We start from the raw sequence: 23,190 nt of genomic DNA on the forward strand, positions 1-23,190 counted from the left end.
ATTGCCTTTGGTTTAGCGTAAACTACACTTATAATAAAACCTCTTTGTTTAAAGCTACTGAAAGATATGATAATCGATTAACTCATATACTTAATGGGAATTATTAATAATAATAAAAGCCCTTTATTCGCTGACCATTAAGCTTAAATGCTATTCTTATAAAACAGTATACTTACAATATTCTTAAATCTAATTATATAGCGAAAATAATAATTTATTCTCAACCGCTTTGGTCAGGTTGTCTGTCGACATAGGCCTCCCAAGATTCTTTCCATGTCTCTCTATCCTTGCCAGACCTTCTCCATCCTTTTGGTAGATCGTCCTCCCATCTCTTAATTTTACCTCCTCGTTTTCTTTGCCTGTTCCTCGGATATCACTCTATTACATCCTTAGTCCATGTTTCTTTCTTAGTCCTCATTATAGTCCAGTCCAGTTCCATTAAAGCTTTCTTATTTTTAATGGGAAAGTGTGCATTTATGCAAAAATAGTGCAGTCAAATGCTTTAGAACATGAAAACGCATGTGTCATCGGATGTCCTAACCTTAACCCGAAGTGTTTACTTCGATTAAGTTTCGGTATACATACCGTAAAAATATAAATTACTAGCTCTTTGACTCAAAATTAAGAGATGCATACCACAAAACTCGCTATCTGTCATTTTGACTTTCCACGCGAATAGATTTGATAGTTTAGACATCGTTTTTAAGTACGCGAAAATAAGGATTTAGATACAATTGACAGCAAATTTAAACTGTTGCAATGCGCGGCATAAGCTCAGTTTGATTATAGCTACGTATATAGGCTTAATTAATTAAATTTAATCAGTTAGTTAATTGTATTAAATACTTTGTTTGTTTGTTCCCTTTTGTAAATCTTTTTGTTATATAATGTATCATGAATTCCATCTGTGGCTATGTTCTCGGTGTATTTGTTTGCTATTATATGTATTTTGTGTAGCTGTAGGAGTACAAAAAAAATATGTAAAAAAAACTAATAAGATTGGACATATGGAAGTTATACTCGGCACTCGCATCTAAATATTAATCACACATTTAATAACGCTCAAACAGAAACAACTTGTTTTCTTCTAAAACTTCTATGTTCCAACTTGTAAGAGAGTAAGTATGTCAAAATACATTCAGAATATATTATTATAGTTTCACAGCTTTTGAAACTAGATTTAAGTTCGATTGACGTTCTAGAATACCGCGTAAAGATTATTTCTCTTAATTATTACGATAATTGTGTTATGTGTTCGACAAATGTACAGGATTGGGTGAATTAAAAAAACGGAATGACAAAAATATAATTTACTTAGCACATATCATTGGCTAACATATAAGACATAAGAAAATATTATATACTACAAATATCAAATAAGTATTTGTTACATTCAACTTCGTAAAACGCAGTTTTACCGCGAAGCACTTCACTTTCGCACTAGTGTTAAATATTAATAGAGCAAACAATCGCAAGTTACTTTGGGCTGTCAAGAATAACAGAGGCGCCATATACAGTCTGTATGCTGCCACATTTATTTCAGCTAAATTAGTATTGCTTATATTATTTCTACTAAAGGTACATTTTCTTGCCAAAGGGTAATAAAACATATTGATTTAAGAGTCGTTAAAAAAATAACGTTCCATTTTTCGCCACACGCCAATTTTTTCTTGACAGCTTGTGATTTAACTACCACAGACATAGAAGCTAATGATAATTACTTCATTACCTATAAGATAAACGTAGCCTGAACATTTTCCTTTATTTAATATATACGAAATAATTCATAGGCCAAGGAATATAGTCCGTTACATCTACAGTCATGTTTTTCAGACCTCCAGCAAAAAAACTTTGACAAGCTTTATTACATTTATATGCTTTTCGAATGTAGGAGACTATTGAGCTAATGTTATTACTGAAATTTTATTTTTTTAATTTGAAAATTTATTATTGAAATAAATATTACATGGGCGAATATACTTTTACAACGAAACTACTTTTATGAGAATCTTTTCTCGCTCTTTCTGGATATGACAATTCAAGGTAAAGTTGCGTCAATACTCGGTAACTTCGACGTTTTGGTATTCTGTTTTCTAAGGCAAAAATGTAGCAATAACTGGCATAATGTAATACCTTAGGTTATTAGAATGAATGACAGACGAAGCCATCATGTTTGCTAATGCTAATCATAGATGGCGCATTTTCAACCTATTTATATTTTAATGATTGAAAAATCTCATTTCCGCAGTGTCCTACCAATCCTCAACCTTATTGTTGGTTTCGTTAAGTTACAGAGTAGGCACTGATGTCAAGCGCCACCGCCCAAGGACACAGATTGCCAAAGGCTCATTAGTTCAGCAAAGTTTAGCAAAAGCTCATTTTTTGACATAGTTCAACTATCAGCACTACTTTGGAACCAGGGGCGGATTTACCAGCAGGTCGAGTAGTGCCTAGGATTTTGAGATTTTATTTTGCTACTCTATAGAAATCAAAAGAATTTCGGCATGACAGTTTTCTGTTTGACAGATGGAAGTCTGCAACAAATTTTTCCCAAACCCCAATCATTAACCCCTGCCCTCTCAGCTCACACTTTGTATGAGTGAAAAGAACAAAATTACATAAAGTGTATTTATATACTTCTATATTATTTGCATTGTATTATTTTGTGCTCAAAAATCGAACCCAAACATTATTATACGTGCAACGAAATTGTTGGATTCTAAAAAATGGCGGCAAAAACTATACCTTGAATATTTGTTAATACGCCACTGTTTGGGACTGCTTCTTATTTAAAGTTTCAGCCTGAACAAAGGCAGTATCGACCCGTAAATGTATTCATATTTTTTTACATATAAATTTATATACGTAAAATCGTAAAATCATACAACGATGTGGTTTCTGGATCTGGCCCTGATTGAAGTTACAGAGTACCAATGCATACATTTTGAATATAAGGCCTGATGACTGCAGAGTTTAAATAGTTATTATATATTTTGTACGTATATCACTTTAAAATATTAGTCGACACTTTGGCAGTGTAATTAACGATTAATTTGATTGTAAATGCCAAATATTTTTGACAGAATATAAATATGATGTCATTACATAAATTATGTCACAAACATATCAACCACTTATTTGATTGTGAATCTAAAAATATAAATGCGGATTATAAAACTAAATACATAATTATTCATACGAAAATTTATATATAGGTCTTAATGATACAAAATTTGGAATAATATTACATATATAATCTAAAAAAAATAAATATAATCTCAATACACAATTTCCTGCCTGCAATTTATAAGTCGCAGACAATTAGTTTAATTAGTCGTTTTACTAAATGGCTTTAGGACTTTAGATTTGCTTTATATATAACCTTGCAGGTATTTCTTAATTGTTTTTTCATATATAGCCAATGTAGCTTATACAGTACAATAAATGAGGCAACTAAACAATTATAACTATTATTTATTTCGCGATTAAATGTATCTGAAATCCTGTCAGAGACGTTTATTAAAATGGCTAAAGAAGCTAACAGGCTACATATGAATCATATACCTAAATTTAATCTCCTATCATAAACATATAGATAACTTTAAATATATCGAGAAAATATAATTTCTTAACTACATTTATTCAAAATACAATTAGTTCAATGACCTTAATAAATCTTGTAACATTAAGTAACACTGCACTGGTTCAATTTCGTATTATAAAATGGCCGCTATAAGTCTCGTATTATTAGAATTATATATATAAATAAAGTTATTCTAACCGTATATATATTTGGATTGCTTCATTTGTCATTGAATTTCATTTGTTTAAAACAAAACACTATCAGTCACATGAAATTTAAGACGCGCTAGCGATCTTAAACTAATTTATAATATTTTCGACAATAAACTGACAATTACACTACGACACTTTGCCCTTGTCATTGTCACACCTGTCACTGTCACGTTTGTCACTGTCAACCTGTTTTTTGGCGCCATCTTTTTTACAGGTACCATTCGTGTATGGCTTTTTGGGATGTTTCTTGGGCATTTCGTAGACTCGTTCTATGAGCGCGTGTAGAATACTGCCCGGCAAGCGTTGATGTTCCTCAACTAAATCTTCTATTGCTGTTGCCACCTGAAAATTTTCACATACACACATTAATCCTATACAGTAAGTCTCTATAAATAAACAGAATTAATTAGTGGAAATCCGCCCAAGATCCTCTAAACTCAACTTTACAAAAATATAATATGTATTATATTTTGAATAAAGAATACTTGAACAAAATAATATATACAACTTAAATAAAACATAAATAAATTATTAACATCTAAAGGCCGGCAACGCACTCGCGAGCCCTGTAGCATCGAGAGTGTCCATGGGCGGCAGTATCACTTAACATCAGATTAGCCTCCTGCCCGTTTACCCCCGTTCAATAAAAAAAATTTCTTTCTCTGTCTCTGCGTCATTGACTGATCGCGAATACCACGCAAAAATTTTATCATAAATGTACTTTATTTTCATGATTTATGAATATTGACAATATTTTTAATATTGTCTTTTAACACGAGTAGTAATAAAAAGGAATTCACGTTTTTATCCAAAACATATCATATTTTTGTAAACTTCAAAACGGCAACGAAATCTATCTAATGAAAAACATAAAGAAACTTAATACAATGACTTTTTTTTAAATTATGATCATGGATACTAGTCCTTTAGACCTAAATGCTAATTCAAACATTTTAGTAATAAAGTATAGAATAGGCTATGCATATAGATATTAAATATTATAAACTTATTTTAATTATATTTATACATAATTTACGATAACTAACCTTCTGCTGCAGCTGTTCAGGGGTTAAGCTAGGGTCGGGATATATGGGTTTCCCCAAATGCGTGATCAGTTTTACAGGGAATCCCCCATATACGGGCGCCAAGGGGACCCTAGTTGCTGCATATATCCGAAGACAGATCCCACGAAGCCAACCCACTGTGCGAAATGCTTCACGCACGTTTTGGGTGAACATTGGAATTATTGGCTAAAAAATTAAAATATAACTTAGTACTTTGAATTTCTTCGAAACGTTTGTCGAAATAAAATACTAATATGAGACAAAATATTAGTATATCTATTAATATTAAACACTATCCTTTAAAAAATGTACATCCAGGCGATACTGTCTGTATTATATATTTTTTAAATAGTTGCAACAATATTTTCACACAAATTTTCATATATGTATAACTATGGACACGAAAACGACTTATTGATGTTCTTAAGAAAAAAATAATTACACGTCGAAATTATTGAACTTCTCCATTAAAGTCGTTAAAAGACTAAACTAAAAACAATGTTACAATGCAAATAGACTTTTCCGAAGTTTCTGTTATCAATGAATTTTTATTATTTAACAATTTAAGTTTACAAATGCTGCGGCCAATGTATGAACCTTATCACCAGTGTATGAAAGTGTATTATAATTGCCTCCCTATAAAAAATATACTTTACTAATAAATTCCCTTACCACATTTGCTTCTAGGGCGACCTTAGCAAACCCTGTACGGTTTTTCCAGTGCAAGCGATAGCAGTGGTCACCGAATTGTGCCTCATAAACACCTCCAGGGGAAATGGCCAAGGGGTTGCCCGACCGTAGTACGCCAACGCATGTCGCCACCGTCCCAGGAATCACGCACAGACCTTCTAGTAACTGCGACCATCCTGCAATTAATTAATCTCTCTTGATCTTATCTTAGGTATAGGTAGTGCTTTTTTTACACAATATTATTATTTATAACAAGACCTCCTGGTAGTCTTGCGAACGGATGGCGTAGTTTTGCTCTTTCGCGAATTTTGTAAACGTTTTTGACAATAAATATACCTTAAGTCGCATCTAAACTGAATAAATAAATTTAAAAAAAAAATAGTATTTTTTTTAATATCTGGCTAAAGCGACCCTCTGGGTCGTAGGTTCGAAGCCTGCGCTTTAATGGTCGTTTCCGTCTATGTCGCTGGTGAAGAAAAAACATCGTGAAGAATCTGGCGTGCTAGATCCCAAAAAAGGCGAAATGTCCGTCTTAAAAAAAAGTCAATTATGTTGTTTAAACAATTTAAAAATACTTTTTTAATTAAGTTTCTCGGCGCTACATCAAGTGCCAGATTGGCAAACAGCTGGTCTGCTTAAACCCTTAACTTCCAAAAGTTATACTGACATATCGATACCAATAACTATTTTTATTCTACGCCATCCTACATCTCCTGTTTCCACCTGTTCCTGTCCCTCACCACTCTTATGACAGTGTACAGTTTTGAGGACGATGTGTCCTTCACTGGATTGTGTCCCTTGCCTACTATGCTTTAACCATAGTCCGGGATCCATCGCCCATTTTTGCACTTGATTACTATCAAGCTAATTTTCCGTGAGTAGCTTTATTTTGATGAGACGCCCAATAATTTCCTATACGAAACTCTCGATTGCGGTAGCTAACAGAGGTAGCAAGGATAAAATATGTTGATTTGATGATTCTCAAATATTTATTACTAACTGAATTTTTTTTTGTTAAATCTCAAGACAATTATCTAAATTATTCGAAAAAATATTTGTCCTACAAAATCGATGGTTTGATCAAAGAGTCCCCTCTTTCCGACATGTATCGATAACGAGGTCATCATAAATGATTACTAACCAGCTGATTTTTTTTTTACTTAGTTAATATTCATGTAATTTAACAGACATATTGTCCTACAAATTGCGCGGTACGTTATCCTGGTCGATGGAAGAACATCTACGTTGGGATTATTATCACTAGAAGTGAATACGGCTTTTCCCTGAAATGTCTCATAGTGTACGGGGGATTTGAAAGATTCTTACCAGGTATCTTAAAGAGGAACCTATCAGCGACTGTATGGAGATGCCGCCGCTGGAATAACAGCATCCGCGCTGTAAAGTAATACATGTCTATCGGGAGCGCACCGTGGTAATATATGACGAGGAATGGACCAGCCGGTATGTTCTCAACGCCGCGTATCTCGTAACCTGTATGACATCACACATATTTGAACACAAACAAGCTAGCAAGGGATAAAGTTAAACACACACATAATACAAAAAAAAAAAATAACAATAACTAATAATTTAACTATATCGTGTCAAATAGTTTTTCTCTTGTTCTGTATCGTGCTCTGTCGTAATTACGTATTATAAATATATATATATATATATAGAATATTAATAACTAAAAGTTCCCTAGTTCTAATGGTGTCAATTCAGGAGTGATAATATAGACTTATTACTCCTAAATGTCAAACCCAGGATAAACCAAAGACGCAACATGAAATATCGGATTCGACTGTGATTGGTCAAACGTTTTTCGCGTATCAAAGCGTTTTAAAGTAAAGATACTGTTGATCAATCACAACCGAACGGAGTGCACAATCCTTTCGTCTACATTCTCACCCCCCTATCCTAGTGTAATACTCTTGAAGCCCTTGCTCCAACGTCGAGGATATTACCCCTTGAGTCTAATAAACGCAAACAACTTACCGTGCCACAACCACCCGTGAGCGTCCCACAAAGCACACACGGCAAGTCTGGCCGCATGTTTCCAATCATTTTGTACTTCTGTTACGACTCGCAGCCTGAAATTGACGCGTTAATATTAACTGACTTGAATCAAATAAGGTTATCAGATTTTTAGAATCGTTGAGCATGAGCTATACAGGCTTATAAAGTATAGATATTATCGAAAACTAAGAGTCAAAACGAGAAGATCTAAATTAGGTATTCCAACTTCTAAGTTGCAAGTTTTCCTCTAGAACATTCCATGTTGCATTGAAATCATTTCAGTGGACAGTTATTCGAAATCTGTTTAATTTTTAATCTTGTTTATTCTTTGCAAATTATTGCCTCTGGCATAGCCAGAATCTTAAGTTGCATGCAACGAAAAGCAACATTAGACAATAAGTCAGGATCTATTTATTTATAAGTAATCTCACAGCTACATATAAACGTATTATAAAACAAAATGTGAAAATTTACGAAACAAAAAGAAAACTGAAATTAAACATTAAACAATTTACAAATTAATATTTCAAAGAAATAATTTTTACTACTGCTAAATAAAGGCAACATCTTCCATAAATATTTCCTCACAGAGAATTCTTTGGTAAGGCGGAAAATGTCTACATTTTTATAAAATGTAGTCAGCTAACTTCCGAAACATTGGCGATATTATTTTTCAAATACAATCTAAAAGTCTTTTGTTAAATGCTTGATTCTAATTTTAAAAAATCTTTTTATTTGTCGTTGTCCTTATATCTGAATTGCACAGACTATAAAACATGACGCAATGACCCCTGACTACATAAAAGTGGCGCAGACATATCATCCCTCGAAGTCATGACATAATCATGGCCATCACAAAATAATTACGAGTTCAATAACCAAAACCAAATGTGTCTCAAAGTTTATCACAGCCAGACGGACCAATAATTATCAGCCCCCTTTTTAATTAACTTTAATTGGCACGATAAATTCCCATTCTTGGGGTGCGTGATTACAGTTTTTATTGGAAAAATACCATCATATTTACTCAATAAATCTTGACAATATTTTTCCTTTTCGCGTGTTTCCCTTTAAGATAAATGTAACAAAAGGTTCTATAACTACATATATTACAAATTCCAAAGACAGTTTGATTAGTTAAATCTCTTGTTTTAATACTCCTAATAGCTATTTAGACTATGTTAACTAATAGAAACTTTGAAAATACGTTAGTCAAAATAGATATTACAAAAAAAAACTTTTCACATTTGATTTAATTTGACAATTTAGAATTTAACCTGTGTGGTTATACAAAAATTCCATGATTTTTTTCATAAGAACTCGTTCCAGACTCGCTACACACGGAAAAGTGCGAGAACAGTTTAGATTTTCATTTATTAAAATGAAAATATAGTGTCATATTCGGTGGACATAAAGCGATATTATTTAGGTTCCTGTATTAAACTCAAAAAAAATTTAATGTCCGTTTCTTCTACTGGTTTAAGAAAAGATAGTCGTTGTCGAGAACTTGATTATATATTTTATAATAACTGACCTGTAAAGTCTGTAGAGATAGAATATAATACTGCTAAGGTAGATAAGGATGATGATGACAGCAGGAAGCAAGAAGGTGACGATGACGGGCGTGAGGAACCAGGTCAGCCAGAGACTGTACTCCGTGTCCACGTACTCCACTGGAAACAGATTAAAAACATTTAATAATAGAGAAATATAAATGTTTTGTATATTTCCTCAAAGGTATTAAATCAGTAAGTGTAAAATAGAATTAAAAATATATCCTGAAATATAAATGTCAATATTATTTCTTAATCTCTTATTCTCATTAACAATTCAATAAAAATTATGTGAGTTGGATTAATAAGTTTTGTATAAAATGTTGCTTATACAGAAGTGGAATATTTCACGTACATAGGAATCAAATTTATAGAAAACACTTCGACCATTCCTAGATTGAAAGTCTAATCAAGCAAATCTTCCTACTCCCATCACACAAATAAAATTGGAAGAAAATAACCAACCATATTTAAATAATAGAGAATATTTTTATTAATTCAAAAATACATGAACCAAAATAGACGTTCTTAAAGTAAGTGATCAATCTTTTCTAAAAAATTATAATAAGTTATCATTTTTAAATTATTTATGTATAGTTTATAAGTGTTCTGTTAGTGAATAAATATAAAGCTACTCTGTTTGGTGTAATTTATATATTTTCTGTTATTTATCTTTATAGATGTAAGCTTTTCAATGCTTGTCAACGTTCTTTAAAAAAAAATAAGATCATAGAATATATATATATATATATATATATATATATATATATATTGCGACTATATCAAATTATACTAAATTATCAATCAGCTTCAACTAATGACAATAATAAAACTAGTTTTAATGTCTTTAAAAACGTCATAAACACCTCGTTTTATTTAACGCACGTAACTACCAAAGTCCATTATTATATGAACTTTGTAGTAATTAAAAACAGGAACAAATTATATGAAGCAAATTTGTATTTGCTTAAATTAATAATAAATCGTATTACTTTATCTCATTTTACTAGATACCAGTCCTGTCTGTTACTAAGATACGTGATATTCCGTTGTTCGAAAATGATTCGTTCCAGTGAGTTTTAAGTACATTCATTGCAGTTTCCGGCAATGCACCCACTAATGTCTCCAAGGTGTGTGGTCATCTCTAAGGCTAGGCTTGTTTGACCCTTTCTTATAAACTTACGAAAATATAAATCTTTAGTATAAACAACAACTTACGAAGACAACCTAAAGCGATATTTATCTAATTTTTATCAAAACTTAGTAATTAAAACCCTGTGAGCCTGTTGAAGATTTCAATTAACATAAGTGAATACTTACATAAAAAAATAAATTTTATAAAATTAAATTAAAATCATCGTATATTCGTAGAATATAAATTAAAATGAAATTGTGCAAAATTTCAATAAATCGGGCTTATTCGATAAAAACAGTTTTATTTAAATTGTCTATTTCATTATACGATTATTTAAAATAGAAGATCGCCAATTTGAAAGTCTCATCCAGATCCAAAGGAACACCGACAGTCTCATGCTGCTTTTAAAAGGGTACTTTCAAAATAATTTACGAGCTAACATATAATATTTTGTTGTTTAATTGCTGCATTTAGATTGTCGTTAACACTGTGGCGTGAATAAAAAATAATTTAGTGTGTGATAACGAATCCGGGTCCAAATGCAATAATGACCCGTCATGCGCCGCCCATGAGCATGTGCATGTTGCGTGTTTTGTAAATATATTATTGATTTATATTTCAATAAACGGATTTGTTTTTCACACTTGACTTGAGACAAACATCGATAACGAGTAGGGTAGTCTCATAGGTAACCTTTTAACGCTAAAAACAAACTTATATTTTCTGTTATGAGTTTAATGTTTTATTTATAGCCGTGTTATAGATATATATACATGATTTGAAATTGAAATGGCAATTGCCTGATCATGTAACAACACAACCTAGATGACTACATTAAAGACAGCTCAATCGATGGGACGACCAGGGAAAAGAGAGGGCAGGCTGATGACTGATGACGACTGATGGACACTATTGGTAAAGAGATATCTGGAAAGGTTTGGAAGACGCTCCCAAGAGGGGTCACACATAACATTTAGCTATAAGTAAATACTAACAATAATTAAAATGGAAAATAAGGATATAGAAGTATAAAAGTGTTTTTTTTTATTATCACAGTTGTGTTAGCTTAGTGGCAGCAGCATGTATAACGCACTCGCGAGCCTTCTGGAATTGAGAGTGTCCATGGGCGGCAGTTTTTTTATCCGAGTTTTCGAAAAAAAAAATTATACCTATTTAAGTCGGCAAAGCACTTGCGAACATTCTCGCCATGCGCATAACCCTTACCAACAACTGAGTTTTCAGCTCGTTATCCTTTGTTCTATATAGAGTATAACATTTTTTATCTACAAGATTTTTTGGGTATGATTAGAGGAGTCAAAATGTATGGAACAATTCATAAACCCATTATTATGGGTTTTTTTTAATTAATAAAAATTATTTAAAAAATAATAATCAACCTAACTGCACCTTTCCTATCAACCATCAACACTGACTTAATTGTTATAAGTTGCGTGAAAAAACGTCATCTAAAAGTTAGAAGTTAAGTGTGACCAAACCCTAAAACAGTGCCTTAGAACCGGCACTACTCTTTTTCTCCTTTCTGCGTAATTAACATTTAGTGCATTAAAGGAAAATATCGTGTGGAAACCAGCTTACCACATTCAAAAGAACAGATCTTCATCCGGACGTTGAGTACTAGATTCCTATAAAATATGATGAATAAAACAAACACATTTGTGTCTGCTTCAAGTATACACGAACGGTGGCATAGTCCGACTATTGTCTAAGCAGTGGCATTAGAACCTTCTAGTTAGCCTTGTATGTATGTTATTTTTTTTAAATCAAGCAAGCACACGTCAACTATTTGTGATAAATGTGCACATATAAAGTCTGATTACAACTTCAAAGATGTTAAAGCTACTAGACAAACACTTCTCTCTGACTATAAATATCCTCTATTTAGATACGGAAATTTGCTAATAAATGCTACATTTCCGTACATAGTGAGTGTTATCTAGGGTGCACCGTGATCGAGTTATCAGTAGGTTATCCGAGCTAAGTTGCGTCAAGCTGTCTCGTGATTTCATTTATTTATGTTTGTGACTGATGGATTTACATCCTTAATAACAGTCATGACATGTCTTCCTAAATTACTTAATTGAACATTTAATTAAAATAATCCGATTATAAAAAATAGAAATAGTTAAATTAAGACATTACACAATATTTTTATAAGAATTATTGTTTGATGATTTGCTTTTTTAAGAGAGGACCGAGAGTTAATTACGCCGGCTTTTTCTCTCGGCCTACACCCTCTGCCTTCTTTGCGGATGAGTAGGGATGCCTACAGGATCAAATTTAATGATGTGGTATAAGTGATACCTTGATGATATTAACAGTCTATTTACCGAGAAAATTTGCGCCATGCCCCATCTTAATAATAAAACATCAGGGATGCTACCACCTTTTTAGGTCTGTGCCTCAAATATCTGTATATGATTCATCATCATTTGTGTGTTTGTTGTTTGTTTGTTAGGTGATCAGCCTTCTGTGCCTGACACACGCCGTCGACTTTTTGAGTTTAAGGCAAGCCGGTGCACAGCCGGGAATCGAACCTACGACCCTCAGGATAAGTATCGCACGCTAATAACGACACTAGCCCAAAACTGTTCCACCTAAGCCTTTAAAAAATCTAAAATTCTTATAATTATTAATAAATTTAATTGTGTTTGTTCACTTAAGAAACTTATATTGCTTAAATGTTAATATTTTTCGAGTTATTAACAAAAAACGAAATATCAATTGCAATTTTTAACCTGCACCAAAATCCTTCGAATTAATGAAACATTTTTCTAGAGGTGATGCCAAATCCAATGAGCCATCTCTAATATAGGACATTTATCTCTATTTTTCACGTTTTGAACTTGTCGACTAGACTATAGGACCAAATGAATACCGGTAAGGAATAGTAACAATAGGGGTTCATTATGTTATGAGATATTTCATGTTTTTATTGTGACACTGCGATATGTATATGGACTTGCACTTTAATATTAAACACATAATATAACAATTCAAAATAAGTTTATCTGTAGTTATGCGTTAACTAAAACAATACAATCTACAATGGCCACTTAGATGTCGTAATTTTTATTACAGGATGAATGTATAAATAACTATAATAATCTTTGTTTTCTTTTTTATGTGCACAAATGAAGAAAAGAACCAAAATAAATTTAAACGATGCGCGCGCACCCCGTTCTAAAAGCAAGCAAGCAAGCAACCCTGAAGTTCGCATAGTCAACCTTTAAAAAAAATATTTCTTTAATTATGTAGAAATATTTTTAGTGAATATATTAATAAAATTTGGAATAGTTTAGTGTATTTTAAATAAACTTTATTTAACTAGATAATACGTTATAATAAAACTTTATTTACGGCAACGTGACGGTTTGCTGCATCTGCCGTTTTTTGTAACAGGCCTAACATGAACTTAGAAGGCTAGAATAACACCTGTTTCTGCTATATTAGGATAAAGTTCAAATTAACATACTTTTTCCCCTTTATCAATAACAGGGAAACAATAAAAACAAATGTCGATATTACCGAATTTTCTTCCGACTTTGACTTTAAATTTCCGACTCCAAAATCCACTATAAAAATTATTTTTTTGTATTTATATTGAGTGTATACTTTAAACATAAAGTGTATTGGGTGATATGGTGGCCATTCGTTATTCCTTAAACAATCCTTGTGGTTCGATTGTCCAAGCCAGGTTTAATTACATCCCACCTGATGTAAAGTAAAGAAGGCACGGAGATGCCTTAAACAAACTCATTGATCTGTGGGGAAGACGGAAGAAGGAAAGGAGTTCCACTTCTTTGCTGTTTTTCAAGAAACGACGATAGAAATCGTGCTGTTCGACATCTGGAGCAATGAAGGGGAGAAAGTCCAGCGTGTATTTAGATGAGCGTTGTTTGTAGGGGGATGACCGAATCAGGTTATAATGTACCTAAAGAGTTCGACAATAATATATACATTGACTTTCTCCTTTAGATTTTCTCAAAGGTTTAATATTATTACCATCCTTAATATTATGAGCGACAAATAATATCAAAACAAAGTCCATTTCCGTTGTTCAATTAGAAATTGTAGAAACTGAACATCCTGTGTATGATAGTGACATTAAAATATGTGACCAGCTCAATGCCACCCAGAGTTCACGATCACAATATTATTTTTAATGATAACGGGTGAAATTTAACCTATCTTTTATCTGACTTAGTTACAATTGTTTTTAATTTCATTCATAGTTTATTTATGTATTGGCTATCTTTGTTATAAAACTTTGGGCCATTACATAACAATTAATAATAGCGAACTATAATTTAATCAACATTTACATATTAATTTTTATTTCTCGTTTACATCGTTCAAAGTTATTAGAACCATTGTTTAGAATATGTTAAAAACATTTAACGCAACGAAAAAACACCAACCATTTTTTGAGATGCTATTGAGTTATTTATGAATTAAATTTCACAAAAAATACTATTATAAACAATGTCGTTGAGAACCCTAATGCTTAATGATAACTTATATATAAGATATTTGTTTTACGGTCACTGAAAATATAAATTAAATAAAATACTTCTATGGCATAGTAAAGACCTTCAATCATTAGTTATTGTGTAATTTTATGCAATAATTTACACAATAACTTAAACAAAATAATTTGTTTACATTACTGCAAAATCATATACAAATATCGCTGACACGGCTATTGCGATCGCATGATCCACTGACACACATCTAATAATATATATATAATATAATCACTACGTTGTAATAAATAAATGTTAATAATAATAAACCCTTCAACACACAAGGGACTGATAAAGCTATAGATATGTTATGATCGAATTATATTGTATTTTAGGAATCACTATATTAATTACTTCTTCATAGAGTAAATTTCTTACTAAAAGTACGCGGACATTATATTGAAAGTAGGGAAGGTTTAACTGCTTAATGATAATGTTGTATCAATCCCCGACATTTTTATTTAAAATCTTTGAATCTATTAACAATATTAACGTATGTAGGAATTATAAACGTAACCAAATATTTAACAGTCTTTGAATATTTGGAAAAATAATTTGTATTACATAGGCGTGCTCTACGTTGGGCACCTTAGCATTACTTAGCTTCAGATTACTGCCATATCCATTTTAAATATCTCTTATCTTATTTATGACTTATCCAGAAGTGCAATGTTCTTTGACCCATTGGTGTGCAATATCAATCGAATTATCATCATTATGTTTATATTTGTTTTAATTTATTTTACCTCTATCTTATCACTTTGTATTTATAGAAATTTTCATAATATTTTTTAAAATTATTATCCAAATCAAAATGTGGTAAAAACAACGAAAAACAAACAGCGTAAGTTTACAGCAAACACTCAGCACACTCAGCACTCGGCACTCTCATACCGACTCATTCAGGCCCTCACAGGACGGGTGTTTTGGGAGTGCCATATTATTGCCAGGAGGGAAACATCCCCCATTTGTCACAAGTATGGTTTCGCTGACGGCACAGCGTAACATACTTTTGAGGTTTGTTTAAATTGCCCGCAAATACATTGATTTGCCAAGAAAAAAAATTATGATTAAACCATGACTACAGTAGTCAAAGTATAACGTATAGAATTTGAGATACAAGCTCTTCCCGCTGATCCTCGGCCCTGTGATTAAGAGTAAGTAGTGGCCGAGTACAAAGACAGTAAGATAAATTTTATTTCCCATACTGTGATGGACTTGCAAATTGTGATAAAACCTTCTATAGTTAAAAAATAAACATTTTTAATATATACTCTCTACTTTTGAAAGGTCGCCTCAAGTAACGATTTATATACATACTAGCGGATCCGACAGACGTTGTCCTGTCTACACGTCTTTAATTTCAAAATTTCAATTTTTAATAAGCCATTTTGATGAAAATTATTATTCAAATGTTATGACAATATCTTACGATCCAGCACATGGTCACACACGATATAACACAATGATAACAAAACTTTTTTTAAATGTCGGGACAGACTAAAATTAAAATTCGAATATTATTTAAAATTTGACACTGCGATGGTAGCGCCGTCTGTCGGATCCTTGAATTGAAAATTAATTAAAAAAACATTGTCCAGCGGACAAAATTGTGAATCTAAACCATTCCCAGATCCCCTCAGAACACACACAAAAAATTTCGTCTAAATCGGTCCAGTCGTTTAGGAGGAGTTCAGTCACATACACACGCACACAAGAAATATATATATTAAGATTAATGATTTAATAACCAATTAATATAAACAGGCAAAGATACAAAAACTAAAAACTATGTCGAGGGCGGTCATGGTACATTGTACTTGCATCTAAAGGCTGTCGGTAATTTATGTATAAGTAAGAAATTTACAAAAAAATATAAAAGGTAGTGAAGAATAATAATTTATAAAGTGGAAATTAAAATTATAGAAGAGGCTTTAATACATCATGTTTTTTCTCTGCGGTAATTTGCAATCAGCCCTAAGGCGATGAGCTAAATTGTTCTGTGGTGCTGTCATATGGAGTGACTTCCCATTGGAAGCATCTACTACTGCCGGTGTTCTAGCTCTAGAATATGGTGACGTGTTAGTCGACTCACATACTGTCTAATGGTGACTTGGCAAGCAAGTTCGTTCGGATGACAGCTTAACCGCTCTTTAACACATAATTAGAACGAGGTATGTATATTTATACATTCAATTACGCAAAGAGAACCCTTAAAGCTTAACGAAGGGCGTGATATTTGAATTTCGAATTCAAATTTAAAAATAAATCTATTATTCTATTATGTAACTAGTCTGTGCGCTTTATTTAAAATATGTGTACGCTGTGTAAAAATATTTCAATGCAAAGTTACAATTAAAATCCCTCACTAGACAAAAGAGTGTCTTCTAATAAGTGGTGTCTATAAATCATATTTTCTTAACTAGAAATGGAGTATCTAGATATTTGATATAATAGGAGTTATTGTAAATTTATAGAAACAAACACCGGTTGCTTCACATCGCGATGGCGGTTATTGTGGTTCGCTTTCTTCTAATGTGTCCTGCAATTGCGCATACGCAGCTTATATTACTGTTTTACTCAGACTATTACTAAATATCTGGAGGATTTAGAATTCAAGCTCGAAACCGACTACTTACATCGAAATGAAATGCAAACGAAAAAACATAAAAAACAGCGTTAAACAAACAGCGCCAGATTAACAATTTAAAAAAATATATGAAATATTATGAAAAAATGGACAAGTCCTTCGAAAAAAAATGCAAATAAAAAACACATATAATGTTCATGTATTCATTCTATGACTATTTTCCGGAATTTCTATAAACGATTTTATTTTAATTTTATTCTGTTTAAGATATAAATCTCATTGTATTCATAAATATAAATTAACACTGCTCACGATATAATTAGAACAATAAGCCTTTAAGTTAATCAATTAATTATTTAATATTAATTTGTCAGATCACCAAAGCTAATTCTCTCTAGCTACCTCGACCGCCTCGATTATTAACGTTTCATATTTTCTGACTTCCCTTTAAGTACATATTTTTTTTAAATACTTACTGTAGAACATGCCCACATAGAACCCAATAACAGCTATCGCCAACTTCATAACATCATTGGTCGCTTCCAAATCGAACTTTTTCAAAAAATCACTCATGATGTACGCTTTCACAGGTCTCGCGTCGCACTGATTCTCCACCATTTTTTAAATTTTTTTTCACTGATAACCTACGACCGATGCGTATGATTCGTCCGAGTACGCGATTAAGAATGATGTTGTCATGAAAGTGGTGCTGGGGTAGCATAATAATTATCTAACTGAAGCTTGTTTATTGCTGACCATAGTTCTGTTTCTGTCAAGTTGTCATTTTTAAGTCTCTATACTTTATTATTACTATACAACTATTTTAACAGTTATTAACACAATTGTAATAGTTATCTTGTATAAAACATTATTGCACTTAACTCGAAAAAGGCTGAGCCAATGGTTTTTTACTTATTGTATAAATTGAAAAATTTACCAAAAAAAAAAACCGAACATAAAATGCTCAAACATTTAATATTCATCCGTTAATCAGGTAAACTCTCATGCTACAGCTGTGAAACAATATTCCGAGAAACAGTTTTTATCGGAAAATTGAATTGTCGTTTTTAGAATTTTTCGTTACTTAATATTTAGATTTTCCGCAGTTAAACCCACCCTAACCTTCCACAAATATTTGACGATCATAATTTGGCTAATTATGATCTTAACTTATATCAGATCAAATGAACAGGAATTCAATGTTATATATCTGTATAACTAAAAATAACTTGACTGACTATTCTACGACCCCAGGATGAAGGCGTCCACAGTGCAATAAATATAAGTTAATAATTTTAATGTTAATCAGTGATTAGTCATATATTACATATATTAATCAGGTTATTGAAAAATGTAAATTCGGTTGTTCACGGAAACTTGACTTTTGTGTATGTATGATTAATTATTTGGATCATTGACACCAGACACAACAGTATATATTTTGCATACAATTTAAATTAAATTAAACTAAAAATACATTTGTAAATTAGTTATAAACAATAATTAAATCAAACATACAAGACACATTGAATAAATTTAGTTTCTGTTACAAATTATTTATTAATTATTCAAAATAAATTAATTTGAAAGTAAGTAATTCGTGTGTTCCAAGTTTAAAAGTAATTATGTATAAAATGTTACAAACCTTTTTTTTAACAAACAAACAAGCCAATGTAAAACCATAAGGGAGCTAAAATGCAGCCTATGTTAGTTTGTGCGTTGCCGGCCTTTAAGGAGTATGCTCTTTATGTATTGTTTTATATAAAACAGGAAAATAAAGGATGTTTACTAAATTACGATTCATTCCCCCAAAACTTGCTTCATTGGCGCACAACGAGTTTATTTGAGCAAACTTTTTTGTGTGTTAGTGCACAAATCTGCTTAATTTGCAAACCTGTTTCGTGGAAAGTCATTTCGTGCACATAATAAGCCATAAGCAAGGTCAACTCGCCGATTATTTATGTTATAAAATCCAAATTAAACATTTAAATATCAAAAATTGTTTTGATATATGTTTCTTTCTATGTTTCTCTGTTTCTCTCAAATAGCTATGCAACACATAAATTAATTTGAATATAAAAATTCCGAATAAAAAACTTCGCCTTTCATAACGAATAGCGCTATTTGACAGTCGTGAAACACAAGAAACACTAGTTTATCCATCCTACCAATAATTAATAAATAGCTTATTTGGAACTTATCCGGACATTGTGAAACAGACCCTAAATGAAATTAATTGTAACGGTAGTTATTATTTCTTGTAAATGGTTATATTCTATGGAAACCAGGCGAGGTTGTGCCGAGCCAAGGAGCTGTTGACTCTCCTCTTATTTGGATATAGGATAGATTATACAATTTTTTGCCAACCACTAATCTAGTTAAAATACATTTTATATTTCCTTTTAAATGTCCTTTAAGTCGTTAAAATAAACGATTCTAAAGGCCAGACTGCATTAGGACACGTTGTATTGTAAACGCGTTTATAAAGGGCATTCTTCCAGTAAAAAAATACCTAAAATAGATCAAAACCTTGCAATGTATAATTTTCACGTAACGACATAATAATCCGTTACGATCATACAGCAGGTGCTCTTATCCTTTCCTAACCAGTATCGGGTGTGTATTCTCGATAAAACTATTTTTATCTTACCAGTGTTTATCGCAAGAATTTCTATTTATTTTATTTATTTATTCCACTACATTTTTCTATCTTAACAGTTACTACTAATTCGATAGAACTCCAATAGAATATAATATATCTAGTTATCTTTACAAATCTGTATTTGAAATGAATTGTATACAATGGCCATTAAATAAATTATTTTATATAAAAATATACAGGAAGGTTACTTTTTATAATCTAGATACTTTTTTAGGTCTTCAATTTAAGGTCTAATGTTTTATAAACGTTCAAGTATTTGAGGATTTATATATTCTGTCCTTGTCACTGTCAAAGGAATTAAAACGTGGCAAAACGAATAAAGAATTCTTTCTTGGCGTGGTACTGCGAATAAAACTTCTAGCTAAATTCTATTATTTGCTAGGTTGAATTTATTCACTAAGGCGCTAAATAGATTTAGATTGTACCATAATTCATTAGCATTTTTTATTAGAAAAAACCAGTGGCTGGCTTCTATTATCTATTTAAACATCACTTATTTTTTTTACAGGCGAGTAGGTGATCAGCATTGTGTCTGATACACGTCGTCAATGGTTAACTCTTCAAAAGAAAATTCCAGAAATATCACAGTAGTGACTTGAGTCGTGATTTGAAGGCACGATCAGAGTGACCAGGGAACTTCATGGTTGAAAGGAGAACACTCAAGGCAACACTGCTTATCTCTATTTAGGCTCCTGAATATCTATGATTCACGAATGCTTTATGTTTTAAAGTTATGTTACGCTTTAGGCTGTGAAGAATTATTTATGACGCGGAAAATCGAAATTTGTTTTATACACCACAGATATATCGCAAATCTAAATAATGCGAATAAGAATATTCACCACGACAGGTGGATTAACAGGATGCACTAATGGAAATAACGATTATATCTGTGCCATATATGGCGTTAAAATATCCAGAGATCCTCAGTATTCATTAAAAACAACACGGTAACATAGTAACTCCTAAAAATTTATCATTCATAAGGCTGATATAAAAAGACAACTTTAAAACATCATACACGATGTTTTTTAGTTGCAATTCCTCTATACAGAACTATTCATTAAAAATTAAAACATTTGATTAAGTAAATTAAATTTATTATTTTTCAACGTTAATTAATTCTATCTGACGGAAGAGGGTTTTTATATTTTGTATTGAATAACAAATTTCCAATTAAAATCTGGTTGGTGAGTTGGTGAGGTACAACGCTACTTTCGTAAAGGGTGACGACGAAGCGCTATTAGTATGATAGTATATAATAATTATAGTATATATACAATGTTATAAGCTTAGGCAACGGAAAAAAAATCATCTCATGTGTACTTATTACACACTAGAAACACTGAAGTTTAATCTTTACCTAGAGATTAGACTCAAGATCAATAATCTACACTTTTTCCAATACTAAAGGTATGTTTTTCTGGTAGGTATTTAAAAATTAATAACGTAAATTGTCGTAAATTCAAATAAAATTTTTTTTTAGTATTAAAACTGTAGTTAAATATTTAACGTTTAAGATAACACCGAATTATTGTTATTTAACCACTTAAACTCAAGGTAATCGTGTACAGCGTTAAAAGTCAATAATACTTATTTTTCGTGATTAATAATTAAATGAATAACTAGAAATCTAATTTATACATGCTTCGCTTGCATTATAAATACTTCACTATATCCTACGACATGTTGTATACATGCTTCGCATATCGGAAATTGAATAGAGGCAGATCCTCTCCTTTTGGCAACCTTATCTTACGATAAATTTTCCAGCAGCTACCAAATAAATTTAAAAATGAAATCGCTCAGATCAATCTTTTATACTGGTTAGGCACTCTCTAATTTTCATTATTCGAACCAGCCATATTCAGAGGCAGTTTGAAAAACAATACATCATTATCGTTTGGAAAACCCTAGATTGATGTCGTTGATCTCTCGCGTTGACGCAACGACATTAACTATTTCGTCAATGACGCTGAAGAACATAAAATATTAATAAGCTAAAAACAATGTAAGAAGACATATGAAAGAAAGCATCTATATATATATATATATATATACCTCAAAATCTAGACTTTACAAAAATATGGTGGACACGTTATACATAATATCCTTGTTTGACTTTTCAAATGAAGTGTAGCTACATAAATCCAGTTTGTTCCCCGGTTAATGATGGCACTGCGAGTAATTGTTATATACAATTATATTTATGGAAAGTGAACACTTTCCGCACAACTTGCATAAGTAATATTTTATGTAAGCTTTTATCATAATGCAGAAAATAATTATATATATTTAGAGATTTCATCTTAAGCATCGCTAATAATAACTGAAAAATGATATGCTAAAAGTATATTTGAGGTACATACATTAGTACATAATAAAAATATAGGTAAGCATCATAAAAATTATTTTGCTATAAAACCAAGCCGGACATAAAAGTTCTAAAATACTGTTAAAGCACTACATTTTAAAGTATGTATAAAGTACTTTAAAATTTATACATATTCTCATAGATATTTCCTGATTAGTAAAATCTCTACATAAAAAAATATTATCTTTTTAGGCACTTTAGTCTTATTAATGTTTTATGTAAAATAGAGAATCACTAATAAATTACCTTAGCTGAGTTTGCTCTTTGTTTAAATGGATATGCATTTTTTGTGTCGATAATGACGCAACAATATAAAACAAAAACAAAAAACATAATAAACGGATTAATTATTTAGTACGCTTGTAACAAAGGTAATATATCTCATTGTAGATTATAGTAAAATTATAAATTTAATTTGAACTTACCGATCATGTCGTAGATACTTGCGGTGTAATTATCCACATAATTCGAAATAAAGCTCATGTTTGCTACATTTAAATACTGTGGCTACACTTTGGCGAAAACTCCTTTAACTGGGTAAGAGGGTTAGAGTTACACTTATCAACAAGTTTTATTACTGTCGACAAAAAGTATCACATTGTGTCGATATAGTCATAAATTAAATAATAACATTTTATTTGTAATGCAAAATAATTACAAAACAAAACATATTCTGCAGTTTCGCACAAACGACCTTGAGCTTTGAAAACGGATGTCGGATTCTTGTTCTTGACACTTGACACTTTACTGTCAAAAATCTGGAT

The 23,190-nt window shown here is 31.5% G+C and overlaps 1 protein-coding gene across 2 annotated transcripts; it reads right to left on the reverse strand.

Annotated features, from left to right (window-relative positions):
* Positions 1–3,782: 3,782 nt before the first annotated feature.
* On the reverse strand, positions 3,783–23,149 carry LOC111002716 (transmembrane protein 68). Of its 2 annotated transcripts, none has more exons than XM_045628183.1 (7): positions 22,852–23,149; positions 9,103–9,241; positions 7,548–7,642; positions 6,876–7,040; positions 5,532–5,725; positions 4,842–5,045; positions 3,783–4,137 (listed from the first exon to the last, which is right to left on the reverse strand). In XM_045628183.1, exons 1-7 carry the CDS (start codon positions 22,907–22,909, stop codon positions 3,922–3,924), a joined length of 1,071 nt encoding a protein of 356 aa, XP_045484139.1. In that variant the 5' UTR covers positions 22,910–23,149; the 3' UTR covers positions 3,783–3,921. The 2 variants fall into 2 exon arrangements, with proteins under 2 accessions (XP_045484139.1, XP_045484138.1); XM_045628182.1 differs by lacking the exon at positions 22,852–23,149 and adding an exon at positions 17,867–18,079.
* Positions 23,150–23,190: the final 41 nt, after the last annotated feature.

This window comes from Pieris rapae, chromosome 5 (assembly GCF_905147795.1).
Source record: "Pieris rapae chromosome 5, ilPieRapa1.1, whole genome shotgun sequence".
Classification (NCBI taxonomy): domain Eukaryota; kingdom Metazoa; phylum Arthropoda; class Insecta; order Lepidoptera; family Pieridae; genus Pieris; species Pieris rapae.